The sequence below is a fragment of the Pavona decussata genome, unplaced genomic scaffold (assembly GCF_977016875.1).
Source record: "Pavona decussata unplaced genomic scaffold, jaPavDecu1.1 SCAFFOLD_11, whole genome shotgun sequence".
In the NCBI taxonomy this organism is placed as follows: domain Eukaryota; kingdom Metazoa; phylum Cnidaria; class Anthozoa; order Scleractinia; family Agariciidae; genus Pavona; species Pavona decussata.
In genome coordinates, this window is record NW_028145434.1 from 4,576,198 (window position 1) to 4,592,180 (window position 15,983).

General features: G+C 37.4%; 2 protein-coding genes across 15 annotated transcripts in view; both read left to right on the forward strand.

The window, feature by feature from the left end:
- Positions 1–13,070, forward strand: part of LOC146488328 (scavenger receptor cysteine-rich domain-containing protein DMBT1-like) — an 80,579-nt gene extending 67,509 nt beyond the window's left edge. Inside the window, exons 27-43 of the mRNA XM_085123487.1 lie at positions 56–364; positions 472–534; positions 1,042–1,086; positions 1,463–1,510; positions 2,590–2,799; positions 3,494–3,616; positions 4,120–4,242; positions 4,650–4,772; positions 5,196–5,318; positions 5,916–6,038; positions 6,552–6,618; positions 6,724–6,783; positions 7,318–9,170; positions 9,408–9,531; positions 9,923–10,080; positions 10,617–10,763; positions 11,444–13,070. Of these exons, the coding sequence (XP_084979613.1) occupies positions 56–364; positions 472–534; positions 1,042–1,086; positions 1,463–1,510; positions 2,590–2,799; positions 3,494–3,616; positions 4,120–4,242; positions 4,650–4,772; positions 5,196–5,318; positions 5,916–6,038; positions 6,552–6,571 (1,310 nt within the window). The 3' untranslated portion in view covers positions 6,572–6,618; positions 6,724–6,783; positions 7,318–9,170; ... (2 more) ...; positions 10,617–10,763; positions 11,444–13,070. The remainder of the gene's footprint in view (positions 1–55; positions 365–471; positions 535–1,041; positions 1,087–1,462; positions 1,511–2,589; positions 2,800–3,493; positions 3,617–4,119; positions 4,243–4,649; positions 4,773–5,195; positions 5,319–5,915; positions 6,039–6,551; positions 6,619–6,723; positions 6,784–7,317; positions 9,171–9,407; positions 9,532–9,922; positions 10,081–10,616; positions 10,764–11,443) is intronic.
- Positions 13,071–14,126: 1,056 nt separating this feature from the next.
- LOC146488329 (uncharacterized) overlaps positions 14,127–15,983 on the forward strand; it is a 70,863-nt gene continuing 69,006 nt past the window's right edge. For 4 of the 14 annotated variants that reach the window (XR_014867317.1, XR_014867313.1, XR_014867319.1 and 1 more), the window contains exon 1: positions 14,131–14,597. Coding sequence is in view for 1 of the 14 variants with exons in the window: in XM_085123771.1 (XP_084979897.1) it covers positions 14,472–14,597 (126 nt within the window). In the remaining 13 variants the exon portion in view is untranslated. Of the gene's footprint in view, positions 14,598–15,983 lie in introns of all 14 variants that reach the window. The other 10 variants (XR_014867292.1, XM_085123771.1, XR_014867318.1 and 7 more) reach the window with 6 other exon arrangements.

Genomic DNA, 15,983 nt, shown 5'->3' on the forward strand with positions numbered 1-15,983 from the left:
AGCTGAATTGCCACTCATGTTAAACCACAATCACTTTAACACAATCTTTTCTCAGACTTCATTCGGCTAGTTGGAGGAAACTGGTATGGAGAAGGTAGAGTGGAAATATTTCACAATGGCGTCTGGGGGACAGTCTGTGACGATTCGTGGGATATGAATGATGCGCGAGTCGTTTGTCGTACGCTTGGTTATCCTAACGCTTTGAATGCCCTGCAATCTGCTCACTTCGGTCAAGGAAGTGGAAAGATATGGTTGGACAATGTCATCTGCCAGGGTCAAGAAAGTTCTATAAAGAGATGCTCGCATAATGGATGGGGTGTTCATAACTGCGGCCACTATGAAGACGCATCAGTCGTCTGTTCAAGTAAGGATGACTACCATTTGATCCTGAATATTTATTAAGTAGCATATGTATGCGGCATATTTACTTTTTATTAAGTCCGTAGTTTCACTCTTTTCACCAACTTTTAGCAACCACATCATCAACTCAACAGTCGGCTTCACCTTCGCTGTCTATCTCAAGCTCTGGTAAGTGTGAGTAGCTACTTTCCATCACATTTATCCACTTGCTTCTATATATCATGCCCATGCGAAAAGATTGACTTTGTTAACATAACCAGCTTTGTATATCGAGACATATATCAACTGCATTTCTGTGGTCTTTTCTTTCTTTCTTTCTTTCTTTCTTTCTTTCTTTGATTCTTTCTTCTTTTTTTTTTCTTTTTTTCTTTCTTTCTTTCTTTCTTTCTTTCTTTCTTTCTTTCTTTCTTTCTTTCTTTCTTTCTTTCTTTCTTTCTTTCTTTCTTTCTTTCTTTCTTTCTTTCTTTCTTTCTTTCTTTCTTTCTTTCTTTCTTTCTTTCTTTCTTTCTTTCTTTCTTTCTTTCTTTCTTTCTTTCTTTCTTTCTTCTTTCTTTCTTTCTTTCTTTCTTTCTTTCTTTCTTTCTTTTTTATTTATTTATTTATTTATTTGTTTATTTATTTATTTATTTATTCATTCATTTATTTATTTATTCATTTTATTCTTCTTTTAATCGGTTGCAGCAACAACCCCATCGCTGTCCTCGTTAAGTTTACCTTCAGCTTCTGGTAAGAATAATTAATATATTGCTCTTTGTTACATACGTTTAGTTAGATAGAAGCGAACAAAGACTGCAAACGAGATAGGAAAACATACAACAAGGAGAAAACGTTGGCTGCTCATTGAAATAGATATCCCAAGAAATTCTTACTGCGGGTATGAACTCAGTACATTATTTACCTTTTTCATTTGCTTCAGTAACAACTTCATTAAATCACAAACTTTTAGTTCGCTGTCTCTCTCTGGTGACTGAAAAAGCTGGCTTTTCTATTTCGTGTATAAGCGCAGTGTTTTACTTTTCAACATTAATTTAAATTAGTTAAATTTTAATTAAACAAGTTTTTTTGTTTTCTGCTTTTTTTTTTTTTTTTCATTTGCTTCTAGCATCAACTCCGGAAGAGTTAGCCCTTTTTAGCTCACCCTCTGCTAAGGGTAATGTGGGACTTATTATCATCATCTATTTATTTTTTTATATGCATGTTTCACGGTCGCCGATAAACAAAACATAAACGTACCCTGAACATCCAGGCCCGTAACCTCAAATACAAACAATGTATAAGAAGTCACCATGATCCTCAGTTTTCGAAAAACTCCCACAACAACATTTCGGAAGAAACGGAAGAAGACAAAGTGGCAATTTGTATTTTTTAATTACCTTTTGTGTGTCTGAAGAACTAGCCTAGCGTGGTATCTGAAAGATTCGTATCAGCAATAATAATTTCGTTCGCTTCAGCAGATACGCTGTCATAAAACAACAACAACGTTAACAACGAAATGATCGATTTTATTCTCTGCAACAACTTTAATTGGTATTTGCAATCAGAAATCAGCTACAACACACAAAACAAAATATTTAATGACATTCGGCGTGCATTCGTGTCCTATTTATTTTGCGTCCATGCCAAGTAATATAACTGAGCAAATGAAATAACAAACGTCTTCTCGGAATTCTCGCAGGCTACTGCATGAATGATCATAGGAATGAAAACATGTTTATTTCTCCTTTCGTTTCTAAAATTACAGTGGTAACCCCAGGGGAGTCAGCATCTAATTCATTTTCTGCACCGAGTATGAAGAGCCACGTTCATCTATTACCGTTATTTCTCATACTTGTCCTAAAAGCAGATTAAGGGGTTGATCACCGTTGCAAAGCCTTCTAATGAAACCCTGCAGCTTCACAATGGCGAAAACATGTAACTTATTGGATAATGTGTTTCATTGTTTTGTTTTTATTTCTTTGTTCGTTCGTTTACCTTTTGGAACCGTTTTTCAACTTTACAAGTATGCTTGAAGCTTCTTCCAAGCATCTAGAGGAGCATAACTCCGTCTCACAGTCTTTCATGTATGAGCTGCCCTCTCAGGCTATCTGAGGCTATCTAGGATTCTCATCATACAAGGCATTTTTAAGGGTTTAGGGGTCTATTCATAGCCTCACCCTCTGGAGGTTCCTTACCCCTTATTTATATGTTATAAAATGCTTTAGTTACCTTTTATTTTTGTTCCTTATACAGCCACTCAAATTGTTCCCACCACGTTATCGTCAACGTCCTCGAGCCCTTATTTTTATGTACAGTCTAGCTCTATCATCCTGCCGCTTCCTCTAGACTTCCGATTGCAAATGCCAGCAGATTGTGACCAGATCTGTAGGAACACTCCTGGCAGCTACAGCTGCTCATGTCTTGACGGGTATCAACTTGCTTCGGATCGAAAATCTTGCGTTGGTGAGATATACTTTCTTACATAAATAACTTAAACATTTCCTTATAGGCTTGACAAGTGATTAACAGCATTCATTCATTCATTCATTTTATTTGTCTCGCATAACTGTCAAGCGGTCTGAAATCAATGCAAAGAGTAAAATGATGCGGTTCTAGCAAGATAAATATTGATTTAAAGTTAATTAGGCCACACATTGTGTAATTCGATTATAAAAAAACGATCAAATTTTAAAGGAACGTTGTGTTGTGTGTATTAATCAAGCACGCGCATTTAGTTCACAAATCTTATCATTAATCTTTTATTCTTCTGAACTATTCTTTTTCTAAGTTCCCCCATTTCACCAATATCCTATGGTTATCTGTTACTCATCCAGATTAAAAAAAATTTGATTTGCCACAAAAAATGATAAACGCATGATAAACTCTGGGCAGTTATTAGTTTATAAATGACGCGATATTTGAAAGGAATCGTACCAGCTTTCCATGAGACTGTAGGAAGGCGACAATAACATTACATTCAACTGAGTCATCCAAATAAAAAAATAAGATATTTTCTGTTAGCTTATAAAAGACAAAACGGTTTAGAAAAGTACAGAAAATCAAAGGTACTTTTTACCAATATATTGTGAAGTTTTGTATCCGTCCCACTCTCCAGCATTCTCCCTCCTTATACAGTGCATAATGATATTCTTTGCAGATATCGACGAATGCTCTACGAACAATAGTGGCTGCAGTCATCATTGCTACAATATTCCTGGATCATTTTACTGTGGCTGCCCCGAAGGAACAACTATGACCGCAAACAATTTGACATGTGGTGGTAAGTAAGTACCGTTGAATGCAGTTCTGTGAATTTAATGAAAGAAAACAACAAAAGTGCCCAACGAAGTATATCTACAAATTAATCCGTTCCACAGACTACTTTTCGCTTCGCTAGTTATTTTTGTTTTCCCGAGATATATGTCTTGCTGGGAAAGAAAATTTTGGGGAAGACCAAACCTCGTTCCCACCACCGTGGGAACGAGGTTGTATAGTCCTGTATAGTCGAATATTGTATAGTCCTGAAGGAAACGCCGTGTCTAAATAAAGATTTTACCTTACCTTAACCTTACCGTCTCTCCTCTTTTCGTCCACTGGAGCGAGAGAGAGAACCACCCCTCCCCCTCCCCTCACCAATACTCCGGACAAGCCAAGGCTAACGAATATAACAGAAATTCGAAGGTACTCTTTACCAATATATTGTGGTTAACAATACGTTTTGTATCCGCCACACTCTCCAGCATTCTCTCTACCTTATACAGTGCATCATGATATTCTTCACAGACATCAACGAATGTTCTACTAACAATGGTGGCTGCAGTCATGATTGCTACAACATTCCTGGATCATTTTACTGTGACTGCCCCGAAGGAACAACTATGGCCGCCAACAATTTGACATGTAGTGGTAAGTAACTGCCGTTGAATGCGGTTCTGTGAATTTAATGAAAGAAAACAACAAAAGTGCACAACGAAGCATATCTACAAATTGATCCGTTCTACAGACTACTTTTCGCTTCGCTAGTTATTTTTGTTTTCCCGAGATTTATGTCTTGCTGGGAAAGAAACTTTTGGGGCAGTCAAAACCTCGTTCCCACGACGGTCTCTCCTCTTTTCGTCCCCTGGGGTAAGAAAGAGAATCCCTCCCCCCTCCCCTCCCCTCACCAATACTCTGGACAAGCCGAGGCTAACGAAGTTAACAGAAATTCGAATGTACTTTTTACCAATATATTGTGGTTAACATTAAGTTTTGTATCCGCTCCACTCTCCAGCATTCTCTCTACCTGATACAGTGCATCATGATATTCTTCGCAGATATCGACGAATGCTCTACTGACAATAGTGGCTGCAGTCATTATTGCTACAACATTCCTGGATCATTTTACTGTGGCTGCCCCGAAGGAACAACTATGACCGCCAACAATTTGATATGTGGTGGTAAGTAAGTGCCGTTGAATGCAGTTCTGTGAATTTAATGAAAGAAAACAACAAAAGTGCCCAACGAAGTATATCTACAAATTAATCCGTTCCAGAAACTAATGTCGCTTCGCTAGTTATTTTTGTTTGACCCAAGATATACGTCTTGCTGGGAAAGAAAATTTTGGGGAAGACCAAACCTCGTTCCCACCACGGTCTCTCCTCTTTTCATCCCCTGGAGCGAGAGAGAGAACCCCCCCCCCCCTAACTCCCCTTCCCCTCACCAATACTAGCTAATACTCCGGACAAGCCGAGGCTAACGAAGTTAACAGAAATTCGAATGTACTTTTTACCAATATATTGTGGTTAACATTAAGTTTTGTATCCGCTCCACTCTCCAGCATTCTCTCTACCTTATACAGTGTATCATCATATTCTTCGCAGATATCGACGAATGCTCTACTAACAATAGTGGCTGCAGTCATAATTGCTACAATATTCCTGGATCATTTTACTGTGGCTGCCCCGAAGGAACAACTATGACCGCAAACAATTTGACATGTGGTGGTAAGGAAGTGCCGTTGAATGCAGTTCTGTGAATTTAATGAAAGAAAACAACAAAAGTGCCCAACGAAGTATATCTACAAATTAATCCGTTCCACAGACTACTTTTCGCTTCGCTAGTTATTTTTGTTTTCCCGAGATATATGTCTTGCTGGGAAAGAAAATTTTGGGGAAGACCAAACCTCGTCCCCACCACGGTCTCTCCTCTGTTTGTCCCCTGGAGCGAGAGAGAGAACCCCACCCAACTCTCCCTCCCCTCACCAATACTAGCTAATACTCCGGACAAGCCGAGGCTAACGAAGTTAACAGAAACCGTCGAAGGTGGTTTTTACCAATATATTGTGGTTAACATTAGGTTTTGTATCCGCCCCACTCTCCAGCATTCTCTCTACCTTACAAAGCGTTTTCATTCACGTGACTACCGGCCATATTGATTTACTGAAACAAAAGAAAGTTTTTGCATTAAAATAGAGTTCAATTCCCAGAGGTTTAGTTTGGGACACCAATATGGCCGTCATTTCTTTGTTTTGGGACACCAACATGGCCGCCGTGACGTCATGTGAAAACACTCTATACAGTGCATCATCATATTCTTCGCAGATATCGACGAATGCTCTACTAACAATAGTGGCTGCAGTCATCATTGCTACAACATTCCTGGATCATTTTACTGTGGCTGCCCCGAAGGAACAACTATGACCGCCAACAATTTGACATGTGGTGGTAAGGAAGTGCCGTTAAATGCGGGTCTGTAAATTTAATGAAAGAAACCGGCAAAAGTGCACAACGAAGCATATCTACAAATTATCCGTTCAACAGACTACTTTTCGGTTCGCTACGTATTTTTGTTTTCCCTAAGAAAAGGAAAATTTGGGGGGAGACCAAACCTCGTTCCCACCAGGGTCTCTCCTCTTTTCGTCCCCTGGAGCGAAAAAGAGAGACCCCTTCCCATCCACGCTCCTCCCTCCCCTCACCAACACTCCGTACAATACGAGGCAAACGACGTTAACAATTGTCTATTTGAGTCACATCAAGAAAGCGTGCTGGCCAGTTATATTTGACCTGTTGGCGAAGAATACCCGGCTTTCTGTTTCAACCGGTCTGACATCAGGGACGCCGCGCAGAATATGCTTTGGTAAGAGATCATATTCATTTTCCTATCTTCTTCGAAACTTTTTTACGCTCTATAGTACCACAACCAATAGTAAAACCTCTTACTTTACCCTACAATTGCAGGGAATTATTGCGTCGCGTAAGAAAAAGCATCAACGGTATCTTTACACATCTTTGTTGGAAGTATTAGGTAAGGATGTTTTCTCCATGCTATTATTTTTTGGGGTTGGTTGGTGAACAGTGTTAGCACTGTAGGAGTTACAGCTGTTGAAAGCTCTTTATTCTTTACATGCAGGCGTACACATGGGCAACATTTTGGCCGCCGTTGGCTTACACGACTGAACAAAATTGTCAGGTAAGCCACAGAAGCAAGACTGGTTTCTTGTAGCCATCATATTCATTGCGATTGACAAATTCCAAAGTTTGCAAAGGATAAATTCTCGTTTATTTCCGTGATATCCACGAATCTAGCTCTTGATTTCCAGGAAAACGTTTTAGTTATTGCGATTTCTTTGTTGTTTATAGCAAGATCGAAAGGTATGCTGCTCACGGGGTATCTGTGCGATAGGCTCTGAATAGATTTCATTCTTCCGTTACATAATTCTTCAATTAATCATTACATTATTATAGGAAATCAACGCTTCATGAAACCCTTAATTAACGCGAATTTAAAATATTTGCGTGAATTGAAGTTTTCAGTTTAGTTTTGTCTACTTACTTATGTAAATTTTCTTTATTTTCTTGATAATGATGACAAATGTCATCGAAACGTCGAAATCTCTCTCTGTCTTTTGTTATGTTTAATTTCTGCGTCATTAATTAAGTGGCGGGTTAATTTTAACGACCTTGATTTCCATTATTTTCGCCCCGAATTCTCGATACACTCCAGAAAGGAAAAAGCATTACTTATCAGGGTGGAGATCCGCTGGTATCATGGACACTGTAACAAACGCTCGAAGTGGTCAGATTCCTTCGCTTAAACCCTACGTTTAGAAACGTTCCACGAACTTTGTTTGGATTTCGGATCTTTACACTTTAAGTGGTAAAGTAAATTTGTTCTTGTTGCCTTCACAAATTACGTTTCTTTATGTAAGTCATGCTAATTCCCAATACCTTAATTAACACTAGTTTCCTATAATAAGGTACGTTGCATTGGGGTCGGAAAATTGCAACTGATGCTAATGCAGTTTAATTTGTGGCATTTCCATACACCCCTGTTCGGGCAATTGAATGGTTTGAAATACTAGGTTCGATTGAGAGACTGCAATAATAACTTATTTCCTGTGTCCGATAGCAAAAATGTTTTTGTTGTTGTTGTTGTTGTTGTTATCACACGATAACAAAGAGCATTATAATTTCTGAAAACCAAGAAAGACTATTGCACGTATCTACACAAATTGGGCACTAACCCACGACCTCTCCAATACTGATGCAGTGCTTTACAAACTTAGCTATCACAGCTGCAGCTATTTCTCATCTGCTGTTCAAATATTTATGACATTTATATGTCATACTCATTCACTATTATCATGAATATCACCAGCACACTGTTTACCACTATTTGCATCATAGTTACCTTTTACTATTAGTTGTTAGGGTTGTCCAAGTCAGAATACCTCCAGAGAATGTAACGCCGCTTTTTCGTACACTGCCAGTTACCCAACCCTTGTTGCTCCTCTTCCTTTTTGCGCGCGTTGAAACGATTCTCGTTTTGACAAGTTACCCGCATAGTTACTCAATATATGAAACATTTGTATATTTATCACATTTCATACAGATGGCTTAACAGCAAGATTAAGTGGTTAAACAGGGCGATGGCAACTGACGAGGCAAATTAATCACTTATCATGGACCACTGCCACGGTGAAAAATCATCTATGAGGTCGAGACCTGACTGCCATGAAGATTGGGCACTGGTTCAGTAACTTCTGAAAGAAGACAGAAAGACCTTCTTGCGTCAAAACAGTTTGCAAATTGATATTTGTTAAATATTATGCAACCACCCACCTTTGTGAAACGTTTGCAGGGAGTGTCTACCGAAACAAGTCTCTCCTTTGCTGTTAACGTTTCCAAATACTAACTTTGTGAAATGTTTACGGTGAATGCCTACTTTTGAGTTTAAAAACACTGAAGAATTGATCTTCGCTGTAAACGCTTGCAATTGACATTGTGAAACGTTTGCGGTAAATTTGCACTTAAAAAAGACTTGACCTTTGCTGTAAACGTTTTCAGTTTCCTTTGAGAAACGTTTGCGGTGAATGTCTTTTTAAACAAGATTTGACCTTTGCTGTAAACCTTTGCAATCAACTTCGTTAAATGTTTGCGGTAAACGTCTGCTTGGACAAGACTTGACCTTTGTTGTAAACCTTTGCAATTTACTTTGTGAAACGTTTGTGACAAATGTCTACTTAAACAATAATTGACCTTTGCTGTAAACGTTTGTAATTAACTTTGTCAAATGCTTGCGGTGAATGTCTGCTTAAACAAGACCTGACCTTTGCTGTAACCTTTGCAATTAACTTTGTTAAATGTTTGCGGTTAATATTTATTTAAATAAGACTTGAACTCGGTGTAAACCTTTGCCATTAACTTTGCTGAGCTGTCAAGACTTAACATTAAAGCTAGCGTTAGAGCTGATGAAGTAACAGACGAGTTATTCTATTTTTCAGATTCCGTCACGGTGACTTATTGCTGTTCATTACCTGAACAACTGTTACAGGAATGAAGCTTATAAATTCCGAGGTATCTTGCGTTATTTCCAAGCTTTTTTTCGCAGTTTTATTTTTCCATTATAATCGTATGATGTTTTGTACAGGTCCACCATTCGCCTTAATTTGCTTTCTACCTCCTTTTGAGATTTACTGTTTCGGATTATATTTAAGGAAGTCAACCCGCAATTTGTTCCTGCAACAAAGTTAGTTGTATTCTCTGTTTGATTTTTGTTGTTGTTGTTGTTGCTGTTTTTTTTTTTTTTTTCAGCTACATCTAATGATGTACCGTTGTGTTTTCGTTTGGGTAAAGGTACTCTCTTTGTGGTGTCAAGTACTTTTCAGAGGAGTAATCTCTTCCAGCCATGGCACAGATTGAGGAGTGACATTTGCAGGTATTTTTAAAGTTAACGTCACTGAGTAATTTAATGTCTGCGATCGATGCAAGTACGCATTTCGTCTAATAGTATTTAACCTCGAACAATGACATACCTCATTACTATACCAGATACCTCAGAAAAGAGACAATAGTGATTTTTAGAATCGCGTTCATAGCAAACGGCAATCGTGAGCTTCACGTTTATGTTTTCTTGAAGAAATGGATGCATATTTGTAAAAACTGAAGTGCAACATAATTCTGGCGTTTGATGCTGATCAATTTTTCCGAGAAAACAGCAAAGGCAAGCGGCAAATGTACATGGCCATGTGGTCATTCCTGTTGTTGCCGTTTGTCGTAAACTTAATTCTAAATCTCTCTAATGAACGTTTTGCGGCGTTACTTTTCAGAAGGACACAGATTGCTGCCTTCAAAGGTAAACAGAGAAATACTCATACCAGTTTAAGGCGGGTCAAAATATATGTAGGCACCTGTTGACCTCAGTGGATGGCCCCTCAGAAAAAAATGTTTTTAGCCCATGCACGATGAACTGTGAGTCTCTACAGAGGTGACTCCCAGCCTTACAAGAGCTATGCAACCTTAGTAACTGTCGCTTTCACTTGCTTGGAAACCCAGAAAGTTCTATTTACTTTAAATAAAATACCAAAAATGAAATAAACAAAGTTGCATTACTCGTAGAAGCGAGTTAGTTGGAAAAGAAACTTACTGTCCTCGTTGAAACTTGAAGAGCGTAGAGGTTGTTTCATGCATTTTATTGGAAATGTTACTTTGCGCCTTTTTAATTTCCAGTTTACAGGTACAATTGAGTTTGGCTTCTAATGGACTAGGTCTGTAAGGCAATAACAAGTCCACACCGATAAACAAGTCGCTTCCCCTGTGGCCAAATATACTTTTAACTTCGCTAAACTCACTGAAATAATAGTATATTAGTAATTAAAAAAGCAAACCCGTTAATCTCCTCGGCCAAGAACGTAATCAACTCACATACGTACTCAATTCATTGACCACGGTCAACTATATTAGTGAGTAACAGTCAGTAAGTCAATGGCCAGTATAATGCTCATGTCAACTTTTTACCAACAGATACCCAAGTGATACAACTCTGAATTACAGCTACGATCCGGCACGAAATAATTTCCAACAGTTTAATTCACAGTTCTTGAACGATTACAACACTGTTTATTTCCATTGTGAGGTGTTGATCTTTCACCTTTACACACACAAATCCAGGTTAGTTACAATCGAATTGTAATAAGAAAAAAAAGTATCTGAATCAAAAACCAAAAACAATTCAAATGCAACAGGAGTTGCTTGATTAACGAAAAGAGAAAGAGAAGAGGCGTCACCCGGTATGAGCCGGAAGAAGTGTTTCGAGGGCAAGTTACTGTTAATTAGACTATTTTTGTTATAGATTTGTAACATAATTAACATGTTTTTTTTTGTCGTTGTTTTTTTAGTTTTTTTTTTTTTTTTTTTTTCTGGTATATCTTATGTATTAGTATTATTATTTGTAACGCAATAGGACACAGCGGCAAAATGAGTGCGCATGCTCCGCAGATTTGTGATTCGAGCGAGAATCGATTACGAATGCTCCACTTCAACCGCCAAATTAACACCTGTTACCAGAATACTTTTTTTTGTTGAATAAGATATGCGATGAAAGATGTTCGAAGGAACCTTGCCTGAAAGCGGCAACCTTATCTTTTTTGATTTGGGCTTTATTTTTCCCCGCGAAACGAAAACAAGCAATGGGAATTTTAAAAATGCTGCTATTTCGCCGCGTAAGATTGCTCACGCGTGGCGAGCATGCGCACTCATTTTGCCACTGTCACGTAGTAGGAGGACCATTCTGTGTCACCTTTCATTTTTTCTCGACCTATTTCCAACTGCACTTCCTTTGATATTCCCAGACACCGAAAGACAAGCTTCTTTGATTGCTGGCGTAGCTAGTGCAAGTGAAACTGACCTGATTCATGTATTGCTATCATCTCCCTGGATATTCTCTTTGTCAAGTACCGTACTGCACGGTGATTCATGAACCGAAAAAAGGTTGGAGATTTGTACATCACCAAAGTGAAGCAAAGGAGAAGGAGAAACGCTTATATCCAGGAGTACAGTATGACATAGAAAGACTCTTTTCAGGACCATGTAATTAGTTTTTATCGCCAGAAATTTACAAAAATCTGCTATTTAGTTTTACTTTTTTCGCGCATGAGTGCGTTTTAGGTGTCTTATCAGTTGAGCGCAACGCAGTGAAATGGACAATTGCATGCCATGTTTCTCTTTATAGCTTCCACTTGCTTACTTAATTTTTGTTTTGCACCGTACAGTGTAAAACCGTTTAAGAATGTTAATTAATCTCTAGAGACAAAATAAATATTTAAAGGGCGAAAACTACGCAGTTTACGAAAAAAAAAAAAAACGCCGTCTGCTAAACCAAGCAAGAAGTAAAGAAGTTCATAAACTCGGTCTTCGGAAAGGATACAGAATTGTAAGTAAGATTTCCATCGAGGACTTGTTACTTCAGTAACGGGCCTTCCCACTAATTGTTGTATTTCCTTTTTCTCCGTTTGGCTATTGTAGAACTTTCAAAGAAAAGTTGAGTACAAGAATTAAAATCCTCAGTAAAAAGCTAAGACTTAAAAATCTCATCCAGGCGAGAGAAGTTTGTTTTGTAATGAACAAAACATTGCTATCCAATGAAAGAATCAGGTGTGCACTAGACACAACGATAAATGAATTGGAACCTTCATTTGTCGTCTGCTTTAGCCCTCAATGATGAATTTCTCAATTGTCACACGTAAGACGTCCCTATGGGGATAACCTGATAGCCGCCACAGACGGATAAGGCACAAGTAGGACAAACATTAAATATAACATTTATACGTGTTTTCTAAAAAAAAAGGGCGAGTCCCTGTGCCTCCTGTCGGGCACACTAGCTGTGATCAAAATCCAGGATGTTAAACGTCAGTCTTGTTTCAAGCAGTTAGAGAATGACGCTAGCCAGAATTACGTAATCGGAAAGAAAATTTCAACACCTACTTTGGCACCGGCAACCCTTCGTGAGACCGACCTGTTCGCCTCAACTGGATCAGTCTGGAAAATGAACTAACCTGTAATAACTTACTGAGGAATAATTTCCACTCAATTGAACCCACCAAAAACGCTATTCGAGTTCTGGCTTTTAAAATCCTGGATTTTGATCAAAAATCGCATATCCCAAGACAATAAAAGCACCCCAATTATTAAAGACCTACAATCTACCACCGTGATTTTGAAACCTTTTGAGAAGGTGTAGTCCTAATCTGGAAAGCTGACCATGTGAAATCAATGGAAGGCTTGTTTTGTGGTCACAGAAAGTTCAAACCCATTAAAGTAGATCTAACTCACCATCGTCTCAACTCCATCCAACAACATCTCCGTGCTCTCGTAAAACGTGGCGAATTGGACAATGAAGCATACGATACAATACGATAACTTTATTTAGACACTGTAATTCCACAGCTACATAGAGACAATAAATCTGCTCTTCTTGGAGGCCGTATTTAAAATCTTACCTAAAACTGGGGCGACTCAATTTAGACTAAAAATTATTCAAGGAAGCTGCTTGGCGTAATCATCTAGGGGTAAACGGTTGTATGAAAAACATCTCTTTGAATACTCAGTGCGGGGTAATGGAAGAGTTAGTGTGTTTTCAGCATTCCTTAATGATAAAAATTCACATTATCACGTTTTATACATCACGACAGAGTCTGCGCCACTTTAGTGCCTGGAACGAATTATTCAAATTACTATCAGAACCAGCAGACATCAAAATGCGGGCTGCGCGATTTTGAAGCGTTTGAAGCTTATCAAAAAGGAATTTATTGCAGTTTCCACACACCTGACATTACAATTATCGAGGAGAGGTTAAACAAAACTATAGTAAACATTGATTAAAATATTAAATGGGATTTGATGTCGTATGCGTTTAATTGCGCAAACGGCGGAAGCAATCTTTTTAGAGAGACGTACAAGAAACTTCAAATTGCTAAAACTGCTCGAGCACATGGCCTCCTGAGCCGGATCCACACAACTTACGATCGCCTGCTAAAAGTTCCATCGTATAATCGACACCACGTGCACGTTACTCAGTGGGGAAATTAATATTGGAGAACCCCTGAAACGCCTCACTAAGAATGAATTCACCTTAAACGTCAGAACAGGATACCCATGAATAGACAGGATGCTAGTCAGATTAGCCAGAAGAGTTTTCGGCTTCATCCAACACAAATATATACAACGTGGTCAGCGAGTTTTAGTTTACGTCACAGGGCAAATTGAACGTCATTTATGTCAATTAAAACAAAACAAAACAAATTGACATATAAAATAACATCTGCGTCGTGACCGTGGCCATGTAATAAAAACACTCCCTAAGGTGTCAAAACAATAATTTAACGTGACAATGTAGGAAGTTAAACGTGACGGTTACGTAGTTGGTAAACCGGAAGAGCACAATTATTTTAGCCGTTGTTACTATGGTGATGGATAATTATTCTTACAAGAAAAAAAAAACGTATCTTCACACAGAAACGTGAAGTATCAGTTACTTTTAGTAAGCCAGGAGTCGCTTAAAAGGACTTTTGTTGGTAAAGTGACGCGGGAATTGTTTCAACGTAATGAACAAAAATACATCATCATATGATTATTAATTCAAAAGAAAAATGGCTCCAGCTACGGGCTTATAATCTGTCATGTGATAAAATGCCTTCAGGGCTTCAATATTTGGTTATCGTATGCACTTGAACAATTTTGATTGACAGTACCAAGGTGAAGTGAAGGAGTTCAGCCACACCTTTTGAGCGTCCTTGAGGTTTTGTTTGCTTTAAGCTTTCGCTTTGACCTGCTGAAAGCAGTTAGCTCTTGAAGCGGTCTTTTCGGTCGATAAAGAGTAACATGTCATGCTGGCCTCTGAAGATTCTTCTTTCTCTTCTTGTGCTACAATGGTTATCATTGGCCGAAGCATCGCACTTCCGGCATGGAACCATTTCGTTTGCTCCAACAAACTCATACAGTAACACGGTAAGGTAGTTAACGATTTTGCAAGCGGTAATGTAAAGAGAAAGTTATCATCCATTTACAGCACTGACTATCACAGCTTTCAACTGGTGGTGGTGTAGTCGGTTTAAATACTTTATTGAATTTATATATATTGAATAGTTTATTACACTGTTTTGAAAACCTTAATGCAATGATATTGCAAATAAATTACGTTACTTAGATAGTGAAAGTTTTCCGCAAAGAATGATCTCGAACCAAACGCATTTACAGGCATGCTTAAGCTTCTTGTTTTGCAATGCAGTTTTAGAGTGTGTGCTTTTAGAATTTCCGTAAAGCACACAAGGCAGTAAAAAAGTTGAACCTGTGATACATAGCTAAGGCATTGCTTAATCCCTGCATTTTTTAAGCCAATTAAGAATTTCATAGAACACCTAATATCTGAAGTTGATCTAGGGGTATCTCTACTACCTCATTTCATGACATTATATAAAGCATTATTTATTTACGGCGCTATAAAGCATTTAAGTGCCACTGGAATGACACGATTTGTTACTTATTTCAAGTCTGTAATTGCGCTGATTTGTATGACTAATATATGAAATTAAACAGATATTATTATTATTATTATTATTATTATTATTATTATTATTATTATTATTATTATCATTATTATTATAAGTGCGCAAGCCAGAATTTAAGTAGGATTTAGGATTATAGGGGTTTTTGGAATTTTCACATTTTAGTGTATGGTATCATTCAGAAGCAAATATTTCTTTTGTTTTTCAACGCAGATTGAATATATATATTTTTTTCTTTTTATAAAGCTTCACGTTGAACATGTCCTTATAGCACAAGAATTTGAATACGAGAATTTTATATTTGCTGAAAATGTACATAATTTTTAGGAGTGCATAGTGTTGTGTTTTAAAAGAGTGGGTCATTCTTAATAAAGATTATATTATTTATATATTTATATTTACTATTATTATTATTATTATTATTATTATTATCATTATTATTATAGAACATAATTTTATTTCTTAGTTTTTCTTATTTTTCTTGGTAGCCTTCCATTTGATGTCGGTTTTTATTCCTTTTTTAAGATTTTTAACTTCGTATATATTATTGATTTTTTTTAAATAAGAATAGCATAGTAACTTTATGAAATTTTTTCTCTCCTTAGAATATCGCCTTGAAAATTCTCTTTTTTCATCGAAATGAATTGTAAATAGTTTTTAATAGTTGTTTTTTCTACTTTTAACTTGTGAATAGCAATTTGCTTGAAATATGTTAATAAAGAGTTCTCATTATTATTATTATTATTATTATTATTATTATTATTATTATTATTATTATTATTATGACAAGAAGCACTATTCAACCAGATAACTTTACTGCGTAAGTGCT